This window comes from Giraffa tippelskirchi, chromosome 13 (assembly GCF_054371585.1).
Source record: "Giraffa tippelskirchi isolate mGirTip1 chromosome 13, T2T-mGirTip1v1.2.pri, whole genome shotgun sequence".
Taxonomy (NCBI): domain Eukaryota; kingdom Metazoa; phylum Chordata; class Mammalia; order Artiodactyla; family Giraffidae; genus Giraffa; species Giraffa tippelskirchi.
Genome location: NC_137287.1, coordinates 39,719,745 through 39,743,598, shown reverse-complemented (window position 1 = coordinate 39,743,598; position 23,854 = coordinate 39,719,745). Strand labels below are relative to the sequence as shown.

The 23,854-nt window shown below is 40.9% G+C and overlaps 1 protein-coding gene across 16 annotated transcripts in view; it reads right to left on the bottom strand.

The window, feature by feature from the left end:
* LOC145531810 (ankyrin repeat domain-containing protein 26-like) overlaps positions 1 to 23,854 on the bottom strand; it is a 278,301-nt gene that overhangs the window by 42,657 nt on the left and 211,790 nt on the right. For 8 of the 16 annotated variants that reach the window (XR_014072771.1, XR_014072772.1, XM_081555327.1 and 5 more), the window contains 7 exons: positions 23,253 to 23,322; positions 20,112 to 20,172; positions 19,823 to 20,022; positions 16,381 to 16,474; positions 10,025 to 10,053; positions 9,857 to 9,929; positions 3,638 to 3,883 (listed from right to left, as the gene is read on the bottom strand). Coding sequence is in view for 14 of the 16 variants with exons in the window: in XM_081555327.1 (XP_081411453.1) it covers positions 3,638 to 3,883; positions 9,857 to 9,929; positions 10,025 to 10,053; positions 16,381 to 16,474; positions 19,823 to 20,022; positions 20,112 to 20,172; positions 23,253 to 23,322 (773 nt within the window). In the remaining 2 variants the exon portion in view is untranslated. Of the gene's footprint in view, positions 1 to 3,637; positions 3,884 to 9,856; positions 9,959 to 10,024; positions 10,054 to 16,371; positions 16,475 to 19,822; positions 20,023 to 20,111; positions 20,173 to 23,252; positions 23,323 to 23,854 lie in introns of all 16 variants that reach the window. The other 8 variants (XM_081555328.1, XM_081555319.1, XM_081555321.1 and 5 more) reach the window with 5 other exon arrangements.

Sequence of the window (23,854 nt, the reverse complement as noted above, 5' to 3'; positions counted from 1 at the left end):
GATGCATGTGACAAGGGCTCAGGGCCGGGGCAATGGGATGATCCAGAAGGATGGGATGGGGAGGGAGGTGGGTGGGGGGTCCAGGAAGGGGAACACATGTAAACCCATGGCTGATTCATGTCAATGTATGGCAAAAACTATTACAATATTGTAAAGTAATTAGCCCCCAACTAAAATAAATAAATTTATTAAAAAAAAAAAAAAAAGAACTACTTCCAATGACCTAAAAACTTCAACAAACCATTTGGGAAATACCAGATGTCACCAGGTTACAGGCACACAAACAGCTCAAAGATTCATTCACAAATTCATCCAAACATCAGTGAACAAAACAATCAGAAACCAAACAAAAGTTCAAAATGCAGGACAGACATAAAAAGTCACAATATATTCTCTTCTCTACTTAATAACAGGACCTTTTTAACAACACGCCAAGCTTCAACTGCAACATTATTCATGGTTTACAAAATTCTCTTACTTTTTAGCTTTTATCAGTTCCTTCATCTGAAATGCTTCCCTCTATTCTTCCGACAAATTACTTTTCATCTTTTAACGCTCAACCTGCTTTGTGAAATTGTCTTTGATTACTGCCACCCCTGATAAAGAGGTATGCCTTTCCTTGTAGCTACCTTAGTACTTTAAAGATTTTTCTAGTGTTATCTTTCTACATTTTCCTAGTGATAGATATAGATCCGAACTGTAAATTATTTCTTCACATGTCTATCCTCTTGGCTCCTAGACTGCAGAGGACAAGCTCTTAAAAGCCACTTTGGTATATACAGTGGTGTTTTTTTTTTTTTTTTAATTTTTTTATTGAAGGATAACTGCTTTACAGAATTTTGTTGTTTTCGGTCAAACCTCAACATGAATCAGCCATAGGTATACATATATCCCCCCTTTTGAACCTCCTTCTCATCTCCCTCCCCACCCCACCCCTCTAGGGTGATACAGAGCCCCAGTGTCTCTTATTCAATAATTATTTCTTGGGTTTCTGCTCAGCACTAGACACTGGAGTTTAATGAAAAATGTAGAAAAAGGTGTCAAGGGTGGCTTTTCTAGAGATAATGCCTGAGCACAGACTTACACAGTTCAAGGGCAAAGAGGGCAGGAGAGGGAGAGCATTAAAGGCTGTAGCAAGACGGGGAGAGAAGCACACACGCCGCAGGGTAGATATTTGTCCAAAGTAAAGGGACAGGGACTGACAAAGATCATGGCATCCGGTCCCATCACTTTGTGGCAAAGAGATGGGGAAACAATGGGAACAGAGACAGACTTCATTTTCTTGGGCTCCAAAATCAACGCAGATGGTGACTGCAGCCATGAAATTAAAGGACACCTGCTCCTTGGAAGAGAAGATATGACAAACTTAGCATATTAAAAACCAGAGACGTTACTTTGCTGACAAAGGTCCATCTAGTCAAAGCTAAGGCTTTTCCAGTAGTCATGTGTGGATGTGAGAGTTGGACCAATAAGAAGACTGAGCACCGAAGAACTGAAGCTTTTCAACGGTCGTGTTGGAAAAGACTCTTGACAGTCCCTTGGACTGCAAGGAGATCCAACCAGTCAATCCTAAACAAAGTCAGTTCTGAACATTCATTGGAAGGACTGGCGCTGGTGCTGAAGCTCCAGTACTTTGGCCACTGGATTCGAAGAGCTGACTCATTAGAAAAGACCTGATGCTGGGAAAGGTTGAAGTCGGGAGGAGAAGGGAATGACAGAGGATGAGATGGTTGGATGGCATCACCGACTCTATGAACGTGAGTTGAGCAAGCACCGGGAGATGGTGAAGGACAGGGAAGCCTGGTGTGCTGCAGTCCATGAGGCCGCGTAGAATCAGACACGACTCAATGACAACAACAGGGACAAGTGAAAAGGGCATCAGCAGCAGTTCAGAATTCTACAGCAAAGGGCAGAAAGGGCTAGAGAAGGAGAGTCGGGCAGAAGTCAGATTATGAAAGCATCAGTGGCGCTTTAAGAGGTCTAGACATTAATGTGACTCAGAGTGCCTCATGGTCACGTGTGCTTTTAAGATTGGTGACTCTAAACACCACGGGAGGGATGAATCTGAAGGGCATATGAATAACCGGAGGAAGACGAATCTGAAGGCATTAATACTGGGGGAAAAAAGCTGATGCAGGCCTGAACTGAGGGAGTGTTTACAGAAATATTTAGGATATAAAATTTTCAGGGTACAGTATAGAATAAATCTTTAAGAAACCAATAAATGTACAAATCCAGGGACCCTGAAGGAGTCGATTCTGCTTGTTATTTTATAAAACGTATCGACTGAGAAGAAAGTGATCAACATGAACTGACTGAAGTGGCTTCTAGCTATTTTGTAGTTTTCCTATCTCACATCGTCCAGTGTTGAAGGGACTCATGTAGGCGTTTTATTTGAATTTGTTTTTCCTGGACCTACCAATCTCATGGAGAAACAAGAGCAAACGACTCAGTTGTATGCTGCTGCTAAGTCGCTTCAGTCGTGTCCAACTCTGTGCGACCCCATAGACGGCAGCCCACCAGGCTCCGCCATCCCTGGGATTCTCCAGGCAGGAATACTGGAGTGGGTTGCCATTTCCTTCTCCAATGCGTGAAAGTGAAAAGTGAAAGTGAAGTCGCTCAGTCGAGTCTGACTCTTAGCAACCCCATGGACTGCAGCCTACCAGGCTCCTCCGTCCATGGGATTTTCCAGGCAAGAGTACTGGAGTGGGGTGCCATTGCCTTCTCCAACTCAGTTGTATAGGTTAAAAGAAAAAAAAAAAGCAGGTTGATTTTAGAGCTTGTAGTCTCTATTCTAGCAGATAACTGAGAATCTTCTGTAAATGCAAAGGTGAGGACAGAAAGGAAAAAAGTACAGGAGTGAAAAAAGAAACAGTGGATGATTTCTTACCATAGCCCTGACCGTATGACTGATTAAAGGTGCTAAATTAATTAGTATTTATGGACAACACGTTACTAGATTCAATAGACTGGGCATCCTTGTAGAATCAGAATTGACTTCCTATATGCTGCTTTTAAATGATACAGCACTCCTTTATACCAACATCCCTTGTGAACTCTTAATTCATTACAAATAATAAAACAAGTTGATATACTATGTGGACACAGCTGAGAAGGAGCTACTATGTAGCATATTTCCCATGACTCCCATTCCCACTGGGAAAGTCAAATCTAAAAAATAGGAAGTCACAGAAAACACAAGAAATATTTTAGTATTTGGTATCACAGTTGCTTTTCTAGTTATACTGAATATAATCATAACTAATACTTATGAATTCACAGCTATATAAAAACATTGCCACGAAGTCACGTTTGGAGAAGGCAATCTCTATATGTCTACCTAGTCTCCCAACTAGTCCCAGAGTTCTAAACATAATCCTGCTACCCACTCTCAGGTGTATGCTAAATACTAGCCTAAACGAACTTACTTTTTCCTAACTCTTTGTTATTTATTGTATTACTATGGTCAGAGGGAGAATGCAAACACTTTGCTAAGAGGTATTGATTGGCTGCAGGTTGCATAAAAGGTGTCAGCACAAGGTAGATTTTGCCACAAAATCTAATTTGGAACCATCAGAAGGATGGTAAGGCCATGCCCAGGTGGCCCACAGCTGAGTGCTCTGGGCTTCTGCATTACCTTTTTTGCTTTCTCTGTTTCCTGGAAGCTGCGACTTGCATAGCTGACGGAGTGAGTAATTCCCTACCGGAAACAGTGCTGCAATCTTCATCTTTATTTTATCTATTATGGTCTTCTGTCCAAATTCTGTGGATGCTGACTGATTTTTGGTCGATTGGGACACCAACGCACACTGGTCATCAACTTTCAAATGCCTGGCTCTTTGACAAGTCTCATTATTGAGGCTCAAAGCGGTAGAAGCCCAATCTGAAAAATGTGAAAACAAAGTCTCCACTTATTAGAATGTTAGTAAGAATAAAACTTGAACTTGTACAGTCTTTCTTCAGAGAATCAGTTCCATGTCCTCCTCTCCCCTGAAACTCACTAGTCCTTCACAGCTTACTATATCTCACATGTCACCATCATTCATGAAGAGATGTTAACTAGTGTGTCTCGTTTCTTCTACTTTTTAATTGTCTAGTATTACTGATTTTGATTCACTCAATTTCTATTACATATTCTGTATTCCATAAGAACTTGACCAATAATTATTTCTTCAACATACAAATATATTATGAAGAAAATTTACATCTACCTTATTTTACACTTAATGATGCCTTAGAATACTGTGTGTTCTAGAGACCATGGTTTTAAAAACACTTTTAATGAATGCTACTACTTTAATTAATGTTATAAACCTAGACAACATTAAAAAGCAAAGACATCACTTTGCTGACAAAGGTCCGTACAGTCAAAGCCATGTTTTTTTCAGTAGTCATGTACAGATGTGAGAGTTGGATCATAAAAAAGGCTGAGCAGTGAAGAATTGATGCTTTCAAAGAGTGGTGCTGGAGAAGACATCTGAGAGTCCCTTGGACAGCAAAGAGATCAAACCAGTCAATCCTAAGAGAAATCAACCTTGAATATTCACTGGAAGGACTGATGCTGAAACTAAAGCTCCAATACTTTGGGCACTTGATGTGAAGACCCGACTCACTGGAAAAAAACCTGATGCTGGGAAAGATTGAGGGCAGGTGGAGAAGGGGACAGCAGAGGATGAGATGGTGAGATAGCATCGCTGATGCGATGGATAGGAACTCGGGCAAACTCTGGGAGATGGTGAGGCACAGGGAGGCCTAGCGTGCTGAAGTCCATGGGCTCACAAAGAGTTGGACCCGACTTAGCAACTGAACACCACCACCAACGACAACTTTAATTACAATGAGATGGTCTTTACTCAAATTATCAATATCTTCAGAACTGATTTTTTAAGCCCGGGATAGACATCATAAACTTATATGAGACATGATAGTCTTGTGGGTGACTAATTGTTTCCATGTGAAAATAGGATAAGTCTAAGACCACACTGGATCCAAAGAGCACAGATCACCATGAGGCAAGAATGAATACAAAAAAGAAATATTTGCCTTCAAAAAAAGGAACTGTCAGGTATAAATTTCTTAAGAGAAATCAAAGAAACAAGCAAGAAATGTAAAAGTGAAACTTTAAACCCTGTGTCAACACAAGGGCCTCTTTATCATTTCACATCCAACCGTGCCAATGGTTTAAAATGCTGGTTCTGTAGTGTGCTCTGAGAATTCCTGAAGTCCAGAGACCCACTGGGCCAGGGGGTCCAAGAGGTCAAAACTGTTTTCACAACAACTCTAAACGTCACTTCCATGCTCATTATGTTCTGAGTGCACACAGGAGTTCTCCAGAGACAGGATATGTGATAGCACAACTCTAATGACTAAAGGAATTAGCCATTATGATTGTGTGTGCCTGTATTTTTACGATTTTTAGTTTTATTTTCCAGGAGTTTCCAGCCGAGGCGAGAGTTGGAGGTGGCCTGCTGCAGGGTCAGGGGCACTGAGTGCAGCAGTGCATGCCTGGGACCTGTTGAAGGAGGTGCTGTTATCTTCATTACCTCCACCATAGTTTGGCCTCAGGTCAAACAACAGGGAGGGAACACAGCCCCACCCATCAACGGAAAATTGGATTGAAGAGTTACTGAGCATGGCCCTGCCCATCAGAACAAGACCCAGTTTCCCCCTCAGTCAGTCTCTCCCATCAGGAAGTTTTCATAAGCCTCTTATTCTTATCCATCAGAGGGCAGATAGACTGAAAACCACAATCACAGAAAACTAACCAAACTGATCACATGGACCACAGCCTTGTCTAACTCAATGAAATTATGAGCGAGTCATGCTGTGAAGGGCCACCCAAGACAGACGGGTCATGCTGGAACGTTCTGACAAAACATGGTCCACTGGAGAAGAGAATGGCAAACCACTTCAGTATTCTTGCCTTGAGAATCCCATGAACAGTATGAAAAGGCAAAAAGATAGGACACTGAAAGATGAACTCCCCAGGTCAGTAGGTGTCCAATATGCTACTAGAGATCAGTGGAGAAATAACTCCAGAAAGAATGAAGAGACAGAGCCAAAGCAAAAACAACACGTAGTTGTGGATGTGACTGGTGATAGGAGTCAAGTCCGAGGCTGTAAAGAGCAATACTGCATAGGAACCTGGAATGTTAGGTCCATGAATCAAGGCAAATTGGAAGAGGTCAAACAGTAAATGGCAAGAGTGAACATCGACATTTTAGGAATCAGTGAACTAAAACGGACTGGTTTGTGGTTTCGTCCGTAAGTCGTGTCCGACGCTTATGACCCCATGGACTACTTGTAGCTCACCAGACTCTTCTGGCGATATGATTTTCCAAGCAAGAACGCTGGAGTGGGTTGCCATTTCCTTCCTCGGGAGATTTTCCTGACCCAGGCATCAAACCCAGGTCTCCTGCACTGCAGGCAGATTCTTTACTGACTGAGTTACCAGGGAAGACCCCAAATGGACTGGAATGGGTGAATTTAACTCAGATGACCATTATTTCTACTACTGTGGGCAAGAATCCCTTAGAGGAAATGGTGTAGCCATCACAGTCAACAAGAGTCCCAAATGAAGTACTTGGATGCAATCTCAGAAATGACACAATGATCTCTGTTCATTTCCATGGGAAACCATTCAATATTACAGTAATCCAAGTCTATGCCCCGACCAGTTATGTGGAAGAGGCTAAAGTTGAATGGTTCTATGATGACCTACAAGACCTTCTAGCACTAACACCCAAAAATGATGTTTTTTTCACTATAGGGGACTGGGATGCATAAGTAGGAAGTCACGAGATATCTGGAGTAACAGGCAAATTTGGCCTTGGAGTACAGAATGAAGCAGGACAAAGGCGAACAGAGCTTTGCTAAGAGAACGTACTGGTCATAGCAAACACCCTCTTCCAACAACACAAGAGAAGACTCTACACACGGACATCACCAGATGGTCAATGATGAAATCAGACTGATTCTATTCCTTGCGGCCAAAGATGCAGAATCTCTATAAAGTCAGCAAAAACAAGACCGGGAGCTGACTGTGGCTCAGATCATGAACTCCTTATTGCCAAATTTAGACTTACATTGAAGAAAGTAGGGAAAACCACTAGACCATTCAGGTATGACCTAAATCAAATCCCTTAGGATTATACAGCGGACATGACAAATAGATTCAAGGGATTAGATTTGATAGACAGAGTGCCTGAAGAACTATGGATGGAGACTTGTGACATTGTACAGGAGGCATTGATCAAGAACATCCCGGAGAAAAAGAAATGCAAAAAGGCAAAATGGTTGTCTGAGGAGGCCTTACAAATGGCTGAGAAATGAAGAGAAGCTAAAGGCAAGGGAGAATAGGAAACATATACCCGTTTGAATGCAGAGTTCCAAAGAATAGCAAGGAGAGATAAGAAAGCCTTTCTCCGTGATCAATGCAAAGAAATAGAAGAAAATAATAGAATGGGAAAGACTAGAGATCTCCTCAAGAAAGTAAGAGATATCAAGGGAACATTACATGCAAAAATGGGCACAATAAAGGACAGAAATGGATTGGACCTAACAGATGCAGAAGATATTAAGAAGAGGTGGTAAGAACACACACACAAAAACTATACAGAAAAGATCTTCATGATCCAGATAAGCACGATGGTGTGACCCCTCACTTAGAGCCAGACCTCCTGGAATGTGAAGTCAAGTGGGCCTTAGGAAGCATCACTACGAACAAAGCTAGTGGAGGTGATGGAATTGCAGCCGAGCTATTTCAAATCCTAACAGATGATGCTGTGAAAGTGTTGCACTAAATAGGCCAGCAAATCTGGAAAACTCAGCAGAGGCCACAGGGCTGGAAATGGTCAGTTTTCACTCCAATCCCAATGAAAGGCAATGCCAAAGAATTTTCAAACTACCCCACGATTGCACTCATTTCATCCGCTAGCAAAGTAATATTCAAAATTCTCCAGGCCAGGCCTCAACAGCACATGAAACGTGAACTTCCAGATATTCAAGCTGGATTTAGAAGAGGCAGAGGAACCAGAGATCAAATTGCCATCATCCACTGGATCATCGAAAAAACAAGAGAGTTCCAGAAAAACATCTACTTCTGCTTTATTGACCACCCCAAAGCTTTTAACTGTGTGGATCACAACAAACTGGAAAATTCTTAAAGAGATGGGAATGCCAGACCACCTGACCTGACTCCTGAGAAATCTGTATGCAGGTCAAGAAGCAATAGTTAGAACTGGACATGGAACAACAGACTGATTCCAAATAGGGAAAGGAGTACGTCAAGGCTGTATATTGTCACCCTGCTTCTTTAACTTGTATGCAGAGGACATCATGCAAAATGCCGGCTGGATGAAGCACAAGCTGAAATCAAGATAGCTGGGAGAAATATCAATAACCACAGATATGCAGATGACACCACCCTTATGGTAGAAATCGAAGAAGAACTAAAGAGCCTTTGGATGAAAGCGAAAGAGGAGAGTGAAAAAGTTGGTTTAAAACTCAACATTCAAAAAACTAAGATCAAGGCATCCGGTCCCATCCCTTCATGGCAAATAGATGGGGGAAGATGGACACAGTGACAGACTTTATTTTGGGGGGCTCCAAATCACTGCAGACGGTGACTGCACCCATGAAATTAAAAGACGCTTGCTCCTTGGAAGAAAAGCTACGACCAACCTTGACAGCATATTAAAAAGCAGAGACGTTACTTTGCCAACATCGGTCTGTCTCGTCACAGCTGTGGTTTTTCCAGTAGTCATGTGTGGATGTGACAGTTGGATTGTACAGAAAGCTGCACACCGAAGAATTGATGCTTTTGAACTGTAGTGTTGGAGAAGACTCTTGAGAGTCCTTTGGACTGCAAGGAGATCCAACAAGTCCATCCGAAGGGAATTCAGTCCTGAACATTCATTGAAAGGACTGATGCTGAAGCTGAAACTCCAATTCTTTCGGCACCTGATGTGAAGAACTGACTCAATGGAAAAGACCCTGATGCTGGCAAAGACTGAAAGCGGGAGGAGAAGGCGAAGACAGAGGATGAGATGGTTGGATGGCATCACCAACTCGATGGGCGTGAGTCTGAGTAAACTCCCGGAGTGCTGGTGAACAGGGAAGCCTGGTGTGCTGCAGTCCATGGGGTTGCAAAGAGTTGGACACGACTGAGCGACTGAACTCAACTGAACTCCCATATAGTAAACATCAATAGACATAAACAAAAGTTCCTTGGAATTCTCAATAATTTTTAGAAGTATAAAAGGATCCTAAAGCCAACAACTTTCAGAATCACTGTTTCAAAAGATTATGTCTATCAAATAGTCATTAAAGTATGATTACTTCCCCTACTTCTAATAATCAAAGACGCCACAAACTCACACACACACACACACAGTCTGCTAATCAAAACATCTGATTGGCCTACATTCATCTGTGTAACAACATTATAATGAAATAATTATCAGCTGAAATACAACTGACATATTAGAAAGTGAAGTTTTACTCTAGGGAAAGGTTAGAGTTCAAACAAGCATTCTTGGGCACTGGAAAAAATTTAGAGTCTAAAATTTAATCACTGAGATTTCCTGAGAAGTATAGAGAGTCCAAACTGAGAACTTCAGAGTGTTGAAACAGACAGAAACATCTTGAGTTTAAGCTTACATTTTAAAAATTTCTTGTTCTTATGCTTGTAAATATCTTTTGTTTCAAAAGACAGGTATCAACAATAACATTTGCCTTATGTATGTCCAATTCTTCAATTAAATTTGCAAAGAAAATGTTAGAAGTATGAAGACTGAGCATTTCAAATATTTCAGTGTCCCTCTTTCCAGAGTTAACTATGTACTGCAAAATTTACCTGAACTGGATGTTTGTAAATCCTTCATTCTGACTGTTTTATTAGGAACAGAATCTTTCCTTCTCACTGCTGGCTGAATGGGGTTTGGAAAGAATTTGATTACTAAATAACGTACATATGAGACAATCCACAGTTCAGAATTCAAGATAAAATCATAAACGTTTTTACCTTCACGTTAGGATATTTCCCAAAAGAATCTACAAGGAAAAAGGGACATAGAGTTAATTACATGTAAATATGAAAGACAGCTGTACATCCATGCAGAGTTAGTACCGAGCAGAATCCTCACGCTCAGCCTTGGCACTGAACACATTCAGTTTCAGTGTCTTGTTTTTAGGGGGATGTTAGGACACCGGCAAGACAGACATATGAATCTATTATACATAGTGAAGAAAAAATAGAAATACAGGTTTAACAAAACATGCAGTAAGATTTCAAAAGTAACATTATGCTTTGAATGGCTTTATAAAACATTAAAGTGCACATAGACCAATGTGAGCGTGCTGACTGATGAGGAGAAAATGGATCTTAATCAGAGGAGCAAGTCATGAACCCAAGAAGATAAACGTGAAAGCTGATGGTAAAATACAACAGCATATTTTGAATGCAACACAGCAGTTATCATTTACACTATTATACTATAAATACTTATCATGTTCTTCAATCTGTCCAGTCATTTAAGAAGTGCACAGTTGGGATGACAGTTCACCAGAATGCATAATTCATTTCTCATCAAAGACAGAGTAATGAACTGATTAGCCTGGATATACACTTGTAGAAAAATGGCTCATAAAAATATTCATTTTTTCCCCATATCCATGTGGGCTACTGGTATGCCTACGTGTCTTGGCTCCTCTAGTTTAGCCATCTTAAAGTGTCTCGATCCACTCATGCAAGAAGGTATGTAAGACACATCTAGGAAATAATGTGTAATAAATTCTCAATATTGAAATACAATGATCAAAAAGGAAATAATACATTTAACTGCCACAGAATTATTAGAAATTAAAAATCTTGCATGTTTCAAAATCACTGTAGTATTTATTAAAAGTATTTCTAGCATTTAGGGAATGAACCCTATTAATCTGCTTGGCTTCAAAATTTAGTTTGGTTTGGTACATCATGCTAACGCTTCAAAGGATTTCTATGAAACAACTTTCAAAAAATCAGCTCTCTTTAAAAAAAAAAGTCAATGCCTCCTTTTTCAAATTAATCTAATTTGAATAACAAACACCAGTACAACATATATCTTTTTTATTTTTTTGCTTTCTTTTTTTTTATTATTTATTTTAGTTGGGGGCTAATTACTTGACAATATTGTAGTGGTTTTTGCCATACATTGACATGAATCAGCCATGGGTTTACATGTGTTCCCCAGCCTGAACCCCCCTCCCACCTCCCTCCTCATCCCATCCTTCTGGGTCATCCCACTGCCCCAGCCCTGAGCATCTGTATCATGCATCGAACCTGGAATGGCGTTCTGTTTCACATATGATAATATACATGTTTCAATGCTATTCTCTCAGATCGTCCCACCCTCACCTTCTCCCTCAGAGTCCATAAGACTGTTCTATGTGTCTGTGTCTCTTTCTGTCTCGCATATAGGTTATCGTTACCATCTTTCAAATTCCATATATATGTGTTAGTATACTGTATTGGTGTTTTTCTTTCTGGCTTACTTCACTCTGTATAATGGGCTCCAGTTTCATCCATCTCAATAGAACTGATTCAAATGTATTCTTTTTAATGGCTGAGTAATATTCCATTGTGTACATGTACCACAGCTTCCTTATCCATTCGTCTGCTGATGGACGTCTAGGTTGCTTCCATGTCCTGGCTATTATAAACAGTGCTGCGATGAACATTGGGGTACACGTGTCTCTTTCAATTCTGGTTTCTTCAGTGTGTATGCCCAGCAGTGGGATTGCTGAGTCATATGGCAGTTCTATTCCCAGTTTTTTAAGGAATCTCCACACTGTTCTCCATAGTGGCTGTACTAGTTTGCATTCCCACCAACAGTGTAAGAGAGTTCCCTTTTCTCCACAGCCTCTCCAGCATTTCTTGCTTATAGACTTTTGGATAGCAGCCATTCTGACTGGCATGAAATGGTACCTCATTGTGGTTTTGATTTGCAACTCCAGCTGAGCTATTTCAAATCCTGAAAGATGATGCTGTGAAAGTGCTGCACTCGATATGCCAGCATATTTGGAAAACTCAGCAGTGGCCACAGGACTAGAAAAGGTCAGTTTTCATTCCAATCCCAAAGAAAGGCAATGCCAAAGAATGCTCAAACTACCGCACAATTGCACTCATCTCACACGCTAGTCAAGTAATGCTCAAAATTCTCCAAGCCAGCCTTTAGCAATACGTGAACCGTGAACTTCTAGATGTTCAAGCTGGTTTTCGAAAAGGCAGAGGAACCAGAGATCAAGTTGTCAACATCCGCTGGATCATCGAAAAAGCAAGAGAGTTCCAGAAAAACATCCATTTCTGCTTTATTGACTATGCCAAAGCCTTTGACTGTGTGGATCACAATCAACTGTGGAAAATTCTGAAAGAGATGGGAATACCAGACCATCTGACCTGTCTCTTGAGAAACCTGTATGCAGGTCAGGAAGCAACAGTCAGAAGTGGACATGGAACAACAGACTGATTCCAAATAGGAAAAGGAGTACGTCAAGGCTGTATACTGTCACCCTGCTTATTTAACTTATATGCAGAGTACATCATGAGAAAGGCTGGGCTGGAAGAAACACAAGCTGGAATCAAGATTGCCGGGAGAAATATCAATAACCTCAGATATGCAGATGACACCAGATTCTCCACAGTGAGGGATACCCAGAGAGGTTCACCGGGTTACATGGAGAGGGGAAGAGGGAGGAGGGAGATAGAGATGACCAGGAGGAGAAGAGGGGGACTCAAACGTGGAGAGAGCAATCTAGCCAGTAAACACTTCCCTATGTGCTCTCCACAGTCTGGAACCCTCAGAGAGGTTCACGGAGTTACATAGAGAGGAGGGAGGAAGGAGATAGAGGTGAGCATGAGGAGAAAGGGGGGAATCAGAGGAGAGAGAGAGATCTGGGCAATACTCTGTTCCCTAAGTGTTCTCTGGTTCCCAGAGCACCCATAGAGATTCACAGAATTGGGCTGAGAAGAGAAGGAGGAGGGGGCGATAGAGGTGCCCTGGGGGAGAAGAAAGAGAGTCAACGGGGGGAGAGAGTAATCAAGCCAGTAATCACACTCCTGAGTAAAAATGGGTACTAAAGATTGGGTTCTTAAATGTACAAAATTGATATTAAATACTATAAAACAAAGACTAAAAATCTAGAGGAGAGGTTATTAGACTCTTAAAAAATACAATATTAAAAAAAAAACCCAAAATCACAAAAAGTATAAGATATGTATATGCAGTTTGCTTTAAAAAATAGGGTCTTTTTTTTGCAAGGTAATAGTGGGTTATATAAAGGAAAATTAAAGGTGTAATAGAGGACTTACAGAAAAAAGAACAAAAATTTAAAAATTAAAAAAAAAATGGTAATAGTAAAAATATATCCATGACTTTCTCTGAAGCTGTTGTGGGCAGTGTGGGGTCAGTTCAGTTTCAGATAGTTCCTTGTTCCTGCTTATACTTTTCAAGATCTATAGGCCCCTTTCAATGTAGTCGGTGTTCACTACAGGGATTTTAAACTGTTGCAACCTGTCACTTCCAAAGCGGTTCCCTCTGTTTATTTGGCTTCTGTTTGCAGGTCTCTTCAGTGTCTAATTTCCACCCTGACACAAGGGGGCGGAGGTGGTCTCTTGAGGTTCACTTGTTCAGTCGTGCTGTAGGGAGGGAGGAACACTGCAAACTAATATCACTGGCGTGTGTGTGGAGATCTCGCAGTGTCTCAGCCGCACTGGGTTTAACCCCGCTCACGGCATGTGTGCTTTCCCCGTCTACCCTGCTCAGGCTTCAGGTTATTCTGCTGGGGAGCGGGCCCTGTGTGCACTTCCCAGGTCTAAGCCGCTCAGGTTCAGGTTCTCGAGTACTCCACAAAGGCGCAGACTCGGTTGGGCCTGCGGTTTGTGCCAATCCCCGGTCGGAGCAGCTCAGGCAGCCAGGTGTTTGGCGAGCGCGGTGCGACTTATCACCTCCCTGGTCCCAGCCTCGGTTTCTGGGTGTGCCCGGCTCCGGTGTGCCTTGTGTCAGTTCTGGGGAGCTGGTCTCTGGCTGCGACCCTCCCAGCGGATGTCAACCATGCGGAATCTCAGGAAGTCTTTGCTCTCTGGTGCTGAGTTTGCCCCTTTCCGGCTCTGGCTGGCCCCGCCTGTCCACTGCATCTGGCGGGGGATGGAGCAGTCCGCAGCCGGCTAGCTCTTCGCTGATATTGCTCAGTCCTTTGTTCTGTGAGTGGGCCAGCAGTGCCTTAGATTTGGGCTTTTCGCGGGATAGTTCTCTCTCTGGCTATCCCTCAGTTGAGGTTGCTATCTCATGTTAGCTCCCTCAGATTGCCCTCAGGGCATTCGGGCCTGGTTCTTACCCTAAGCCATGCCGCCCACTCCTCTCCGTTCAGCCCCCACTTGCTGGTGGTGGATGCGAGCATCTGGGGTACTTCTCTGCTGGGAGTTGCCTTTAGGTATTAATCTGTGGGTTTTATTTATTTATTTTTCCTCCCGGTTATGTTGCCCTCCAAGATTCAAAACCTTCCCCCAAACCTACCGGTGAGAGGGTTTCCTGGTTTCTCCTCCTTTACAACTCCCTCCCCGGGACGGATCTCCGTCCCTAACTCTTTTGTCTCTCTTTTTATCTTTTGTATTTTGTCCTACCTCCTTTCGAAGACAATGGGCTGTTTTTCTGGATGCCTGATGTCCTCTGCCAGCATTCAGAAGTTGCTTTGTGAAGTTTGCTCAGCGTTCAGATGTTCTTTCGATGAATTTGTGGGGGAGAGAGTGGTCTCCCCATCCTACTCCTCTGCCATCTTAGCCAATCTCCCCCTCCTCCAACATACATCTTTGATGCCTAAGAGTTACTTGGAGGGACTGCGGTTTACCCCACTTCTGGCACCCCCTCCCACTGCCAGGATTCTCTGGGGCAATAATGATCTTATCTCTTTTCAGGGTAAATACACTGAAGACATCTAGAAAGAGTTCTTCCAAGTGTCCTCATCAACTCCAAACTCACCTCCCTAAGGCCTGACTTTCCTCCCTTTGTCCTTTCACTAGATTCTCTCCTCTCTAAAGGGTAATCTCTGGATCTGTGGTCTTAATTCTTCCCCCTTTACATTTTTTCTATGGATCATCTCCACCACTTCTTTTTCCCTCTTTGCTTAGCAATGGTATCTTACACCTGTAATTGTTATTTCAACTCTTTGCTTCCCTCCGGCTATAAACATGCTCAGAAAGAAACACAAAATAGTGCTTTTCCTTGATCCTGTTCTGTCCTGCTCTTCCAGATTTCTCTAAAGGCAAGGCTATACCCTTGCTACTTGGAGAGCTTGTTAGAAACACAGAAGCTCAGCCCTCCTGCTCAGCATGTGCACTTCACACATGGTCCCCAAGCAACTAATTAAAATTTCAGAAATTCTGGTCTACACGGAGTCTGCTTCTATGTGACTTCAACTTAATTCATTCTCCTGAAATCTCAGCCTCCGTTTCCTCACACAAATACATTCCCCCCAAACTGAAATGACATTAGAATTTGGAAACCTTCCAATGAACTCTCTATGAGGCTGTGGGTTCCTTGGTCTCCCCATCACACCCCCTGCTCTCTCCTTCTTTCCAGTTCTCTTGTTTTGTCCCATGTGACACCATCCTGGAGAGCAGCAACATTTCATATGACATCAATTTGCACATATTTACAGCTGAGCACCTATGCCCACGCTCCTCCACAGAGGATAAAACACAGCTCTGCATGCCTAGGGACCTCAGTTCTGAATGTCTTCCTAATAACGAGTAAAACAGGAAGAGGGGGAGAACCCTGCTGTTCTTTTCTGACAAGTTTTGGTGTCGGAAGCTCACTTGAAATTCATTGTCCATGTCAAATACTCTCCCTTTATCTAAAGACCCTCATTACTTACTGCCGCCTTCCCACACAGACCTGTGTTTCCTTTCTTCATTTCCTTCCCTATCCTCTGCCTCTCTCATCCTTCATTCCCTCTTGCCTCTTATTTCTTGGCCTTCCTTAGGTGGTAGAGTATCTTGAAACAGAACTAATAATTTGTTTTTGGTCATGTGTCACATGGAATCTCAATTCCCTGAGCAGGGATCGAAACTCCACCGCCTGCACTGGAGCGTCTTAACCAGACAAAGTCTAAAACTTTGGACCGTGAAGTAAGTCTAAGAACTAATAATTTAGCTCCTTAAACTGGATTCTCAATGTAATCTGTGGTAGACACCTGATAAGATGCATAATTGCCCTCCTTTTCTCGTCTTTTTTCTCACTACCCATCCGACAGGTGATTTTCTTTGCCTATTAGAATGTATCAGCATTCCTATTTTCAGTCAACGTTCTGTCAAATGATTTTTCTGTAAAACACAGTTCTTACCTTCTACTTGTCCATTTAATGTCTTTTTTCCTCTTTGACCAGCAGTTCCAGGTAAATGATCCACATGCTTCTGTGGCAGGCTCTCAGAGATACTCTGTTAGAATGAATGATAACAATGAGTTGCATGAAGCGTTCCTAATCTGTTTTGAAGAAAGTACCCTACTTTTAACCCGGTTAAGACAGGTTTTGCCAAGATCCCACAGTCGCTATGTGACAGAACCAGGATGCTGAATTCAAACACGGTGCTGCATCACCAAGCAGTGGCTGCTGCATCTAAGAGATCAGACCCTTATCATCTCCTTCCATAGCTGCCACCTTCAAACAAGGCACAGTTACTTTATGTTACTTCAAGTATGGCTGCCATAAACGTACTCTGCACGTGCTACTTAAGCTCTCCAAAATGGTTTGCACTCACTAAAACATCACTAAAGCTAACTGCTGTTATTATAGCCCCACATATTTATTACTATTTCCCATGCTTTTGCTTCTCTTGAAATGTTCCTTGCAGATCAACCTGATAATCCAAATGTAGTAATATGTTCAAGCTTCAAGCACTATCTTGTCAACGTTGATGTGGTAAAAAAAAAAAAAAAAACACAATCAAAACGAAAATCAAAACTACAGTGAGATACCACCTCACACCAGTCAGAATGGCCATCATCCAAAAGTCTGCTGCTGCTGCTGCTGCTTAGTCACTTCAGTTGTGTCTGTCTCTGTGCGACCCTATGGACTGAAGCCTGCCAGACTTCCCTGTCCATTGGATTCTCCAGGCAAGAATACTGGAGTGGGTTGCCATGCCCTCCTTCCCGACTCAGGGATCAAACCCAGGTCTCCCACTGAAGGCAGATTCTTTACCGCTCAGACACAATGAGATACCACCTCACACCAGTCAGAATGGCTATCATCTAAAAGTCTACCAACAATAAATACTGCAGAGGGTGTGGGGGAAAGGGAACCCTCTTGCACTGCTGGTGGGAAGGCAAATGGATACAACCACTATGGAAGACGGTATGCAGATTCCTTAAGAAACTAAGAATAAAACCACCATATGACCCAGCAATCCCACTCCTAGGAGTATACCCTGAGGAAACCAAAATGGAGAAAGGCACATGCACCCTGATGTTCACTGCGACGCTACTTATGACGGCGAGAACATGGAGCAACCTAGATGGCCATCGACAGATGAGTGGATAAAGACATGGTGGTACATACACACAAAGGAGCACTACTCAGCTGTAAAAAGAAACGCATCTGAATCAGTTCTAATGAGGTGGATGAACCTAGAGCCTATTATACAGAGTGAAGTCAGTCAGAAAGAGAAATACAAATATCATATACTAACGCATATGTACGGAATGTAGAAAGATGGTACTGACGCATTTATTTGCAGGGCAGCAATGGAGAAACAAACTTAGAGACACGGGGAAAGGGGAAGAGGGGAGAGGGTGAGACGGATGGAAAGAGTAACATGGAAACTTACAATTCCATATGTAAAAACAGATAGCCAATGGGAATTTGCTCTATCACTCAGGGAACTCAAAGAGGGGCTCTGCAACAATCAAGAAGGATGAGATGGAGAGGGAGATTGGAAAGGGGGGTTTGGGAGGGAGGGGACATGGGTGTACCTATGGCTGATTCTTGTTGATGTCTGACAGAAAACAACAAAATTCTGGAAAGCAATTATCCTTCAATTAAGAATAAATGAATTTGCTACAATCCTATTTGAACATTCACATGGTTTACTGCTTCTTTCCCTGTAAACAGCACACTAACGACTCTAACTTATCTATGTCTTCTGGAATGGCAGGTAAAGATGAAAGGAATGATCTAGACGTAAAAAAAGGAGTAAAACTATGATTATCCAGGTTGAAGATTTAAAAGTTTTCAAATACATTTATGATGATCAAGCAGGACTCAATATTCACAACGGGAAAGAAAAAACAAACTAAAAAAAATCAAGTGACCACAATGACTAACTTTTCGATACGGAAGAATTTACATGTTAGTTACACATGTATAACAAAGAACTGACATGGTAATTTAACATCTATAAATATCAAAATTAATAAAGTTTCTTAAAAATAACATGGAATGTACATGTTGCTAGAGATATTTTTAAAAGAAAAAATATCTTCCACAGATAATTTTATAAACTCTGGTAGTAATTTTTCTTTCCTTATGATTTTATAATAACAAGTAGTCTATATAAGAAAAAAAGCATAAATTGTGATTTCATTCATTTAATGTATGTAAGTACCCATTATTTGCTGACATTCGGAAAAAAGAAATCAGAATCTCTCCAGAGGAAAAAAATATAGTTCTACATTTTTTATTTCAGATTGTTGCAGCTAAAAATTTTCTCATTTAATGAAGAGAGGGTAAAAATCTCATATATAAAATTAAAAATTATAATTTTAGTAAAAAGAATAGATAAAATGCTTATTTATTTCCTCTTTATTTTCAGAAAGCTCTAAAACACCCACCAAGATTATAGCAAACAGTAAGATAAATTAGATAAGTACATTAAGTATTTAGCGTCAGACACGACTGAGCGACTGAACTGAACTGAAGTTAGAAACCACAAGAAACAGAAGGGCCGAAAATTCTTAATTCATAATACACCTCCTAAGGCCTAAAACAGGGCTCATCTTGAATTGTCTCTAAACGAAAGTTTCGCTAGGTTAAATAGAAGACATTGCTTCATTAATTTCAAAGTGAGAATTTCTTTAAAATGAGAAATCACTTCAAATTTAAATGAACATCCAGAGGCAACTATATTCAAAAAACATATATACATACACAAGTATAAACAAATCACGTTGCTGTACACCTAAAACTTACACAGTATTTTAAACTGACTACACTTCAACTGAAGGAAAAAACAAGAACCACCACCAACGTCGAAAACAACCACCAAAAAAATAAGGAACACATTTTCTTTCAGTTCTTCATAAAAATCAGCCATATGTCATTCAAAAGAGTATGAGCACTGTTTTTTCACGACCTCACTTTCTCTTCTTAAGCTGAATTTGAAATTATTTCTCGCATATTTATAATATAGAGTTCCTGGTCTGACTTACTCCCACTATTTCTGTTGTGTTTGTATAATAATCTGCCTCATCCTCACCCTCATTCCATCTTATATTCACCTTGCCCTTCTTAAAGGAATTCTTCCCCTTCATCCTCCTCTCCATCTTCATATTCATCTAGTTGTTTTTCCTCAGTGCTTTGTAATTCTTTTCTTTCATAACGACATACTTAGTAGGCGAATATTTATAAATCTGAATCATGCACATGTATGGCTCTTATTATCACACCATTTCGTATCGTGACTTTGAGGGCTTCTATTTCTGTAGTGGGATCCTTTTTGTCATCATAAGGATCAGGAGAATGGTATGTGAACAAGTACAGGGAAAGAAGAGTTACAAACAGAACAACTTACCTTTGTACGACCAAGGCCTCCTACAGACTTGAGAAGTTTTGGAACAGGCTCAGGCGATGGGAAGGCAGGATGACAGATGCCCTCAAACCCGGGTGATGGTTTGGGAAATGTTTCAACCACATCTGCAACGTTACTATCAGAATTATTGTCCTCAGAGAAAGTTGTACTCTCTGGTCTCAAAATGCCACATTTTGCTTCTACTACAGTGAAAACAGGAGAGAGTACATGAGAACATGTGTCATTTCAGATCAGAGAATAACACCAGGAGGACAGTCTTCAAATAACTTACTGTTTCTCTTGGATTGCTGAGAAGGCTTCATTAGCTTTGCTAACTCTGATTTCACGACATGCTGGAGAAGAAAATAAGAGCTTGAAGAATATAATAAGTATCAACCTGAATAAAAGAATTATAACATCCCCCATTCCTCTATGATCTAACACAAAGAGCACAGGCTCTGGAGTCATTCAGATGTGGATTCTGCCACTGACTGACCTTCTCATGGGGAAAGGATTATGACAGATGACATCAGAAGCCCCAGATGTTCCTCTCCTTACCCCTAATTGACTGCTATACAAATACTATGACACCCACTAGATTACTTTCTCTACCAAAATGTTCTAGAGTGATCATTTATCTCTGGTAGTTTAGAGCACTACTGAAAAACGAAGACATTTAAATTAATTGCTATATTTTGAAATTTGCTTCCACGATTAATATATACATGAATTATCACTTGGGAAGGGAAATACGAAAGTTTAGGTTTTAGCAGAACTTTATTGAGATGGGCTAGAACTGCAAACAGGATAAGCTACTTCTATTCTGTTTGTCAAACAGCTAGAGACAAATGAAACAGGGGAAAAAAATTCAGCTGCTTCTAAGAAACAGGGAAAAAAACAAGGTTAAAGCAGTAGGGCAATGATCATGAATAAAAGCTATAAACACTCCAAACAGAAAGCCATAGGCAAACATGTTCACAATAGAGGCAGAGAGAGATGGACTGAAAGAACAGACACTGAAGAAATGTGTTCTGCAAGGAAAAATTAGGTTAACAGTAAATATTTAAAAAAAAATTTTAAAAAGGTAGAGGAGGAAGAAGAAAGGAAAAAGTGAGACATTCCTAGTCAAGAACAAACTTTATGGAAAAAAAACATAAGTATAATAAGGTATGTGAAGAAACACATATATTTAGAATTTATATACAATACATCAGGAATATATCAGAATTCTTAAGGATATACTATGAGAAAAGCCTCTGTTTCATATGATTTTATTAATATATTTTTATGCATCTACAGTGTTCTTAAAATTTTATGAAAGTATCAACATCAGTTCTGTTCAGTTCAGTTGCTCAGTTGTGTGCCACGCTTTGCAATCCCATGGACTGAAGCCTGCTTCCCTGTCCATCACCAACTCCCAGAGGTTTTACAAACTCATGTCCATTGAGTCGGTGATGCCATCCAACCATCTCATCCTCTGTTGTTCCCTTCTCCTCCCACTTTCAAACTTTCCCAGAATCGGTATTTTCCAATGAGTCGTTTCTTCGCATCAGATGGCCAAAGTATTGGAGCTTCAGCTTCAGCATGAGTCCTTGCAGTGAATGTTCAGGACTGATTTCCTTTAGGATGGACTGGTTGGATCTCCTTGCAGTCCAAGGGACTCTCAAAGAGTCTTCTCCAACACCACAGTTCAAAAGCATCAATTCTTCAACGCTCAGCCTTCTTTATACTCCAACTCTCACATCCGTACATGACTACTGGAAAACAATAGCTTGGACTAGACAGAACTTTGCTGGCAAAGTGATGTCCCTACTTTTCAACATGCTATCTAGGTTGGTCATAGCTTTTCGTCAAAGGAACAAGCGTCTTTTAATTTCACGGCTGCAGTCACCATCTGCAGTGATTTTGAAGCCCCAAAAAAGAAGTCTGTCACTGTTTCCATTGTTTCCCCATCTCTTTGCCATGAAGTGATGGGACCAGATGCCATGATCTTAGTTTTCTGAGTGCTGAGTTATAAGTCAACTTTTTCACTCTCCTCTTTCACTTTCGTCAAGAGGCTCTTTAGTTCTTCTTCAATTTCTGCCATCATGGTGGTGTCAACTGTGTATCTGAGGTTATTGATATTTCTTCCGGCTATCTTGATCCTAGCTTGTGCTTCATCCAGCCCAGCATTTCACATGATGTACTCTGCATATAAGTTAAATAAGCAGGGTGACAATTTACATCCCTGATGTACTCCTTTCCTGATTTGGAACCAGTCTATTGTTCCATATCCAGTTCTAACTGTTGCTTCTTGTCCTGTATACAGATTTCTCAGGAGGCAGGTCAGGTGGTCTGGTATTCCCATCTCTTGAAGAATTTTCTACACTTTGTTGTGATCCACAGAGTCAAATGGTTTAGCACAGTCAATAAAGCAGCAGCAGATGCTTTTCTGGAACTCGCTTGCTTTTTTTATGATCCAGAGGATGTTGACAATTTCATCTCTGGTTCCTCTGCCTTTTCTAAATCCAGCTTGAACATCTGAAGTTCATGGTTCATGTACTCTTGAAGCCTGGCTTGGAAAATTTTGAGCATTACTTTGCTAGCATGTGAGATGTGTGCAATTATGCGGTAGTTTGAACATTCTTTGGCATTGCCTTTCTTTGGGATTGGAAGGAAAACTGACCTTTTCCAGTCCTGTGGCCACTGCTGAGTCTTCCAGATTTGCTGGCATATTGAGTGCAGCACTTTCACAGCATCATCTTTCAGGATTTGAAATAGCGCAACTGCAATCCCATCACCTCCACAAGCTTTGTTCATAGTGATGCTTCCTAAGGCCCACTTGACTTCACATTCCAGGATGTTTGGCTCTAGGTGAGTGATCACACCATCATGATTATCTGAGTCATAAAGATCTTTTTTTGTAGAGTTCTGTGTATTCTTGCCACCTCATCTTAGTATCTTCTGCTTCTGTTAGGTCCATACCATTTCGTCCTTTATGCTGCTCATCTTTGCATGAAATGTTCCCATGGTATCTCTAATTTTCTTGAAGAGATCTCTAGTCTTTCCCATTCTATTGTTTCCTCTATTTCTTTGCATTCATCACTGAGAGAGGCTTTCTTATCTCTCTTTACTATTCTTTGGAACTCTGCATTCAAATAGGTATATCTTTCCATTTCTCCTTTGCCTTTTGCTTCTCTTCTTTTCTCAGCTATTTGGAAGGCCTCCTCACACAACCATTTTGCCTTTTTGCTTTTCTTTTTCTTGGGGATGATCTTGATCACTGCCTCCTGTACAATGTCACAAATCTCCATCCATAGTTCTTCAGGCACTCTGTTTATCAGATCTAATCCCTTGAATCTATTTGTCACTTCCACTGTCTAATCATAAGAGTAAATACTACATGAAACTAATTTCAGAGCAGGAAAACTAATTTCATAACAGAACACTTTACCTTGGTTTTAAAATTTAAGACTTCATTGTTTGATGTAGGCACTAAATCAACGCCAGGTTTGTTGGGAAACCTTTAAAGCAAAAACATACAATAAAAATGAGTGAGCTCATTTGCTTGAACAAAAGAAAAAAAAGCAAGTGAAAGTTTGTCTATATATTAAATGAACTTCTTGACATGAATAAAATTTGGCCTGTTTTAAAACAGCTTTTTAAAAAATGTTTTTAAAGATTTCTTGTCTTTACTGAATTAGTTCCAATGGTGCTTCTATTTTATGTTTTGGCTGTCTGACACTGAGTCATGTGAGATCTTAGCTTCCATGATGGAGTATCGAACCCACACTGCCTATATTGGAAGATGTCTTACTAATCATCTTAACCACTGCACCCCCAGGGAAGTCTCCAAAAAAGTTTTTCTGCTTGCATCTCTCCCAACCGATGAAATATCTAGTTAACACTCATTCTTAGTTTCCATAACAGAGAGTGACAGCCAATATATCAGCAGAGCCTAAAAGTAATTTGTTTTCACCAGAAGTTCTAATAGCTGATCTGAAAATCCAATTGATGGATGAAATAATTCTTGTTTGCCCAAACTGGAATAAACTT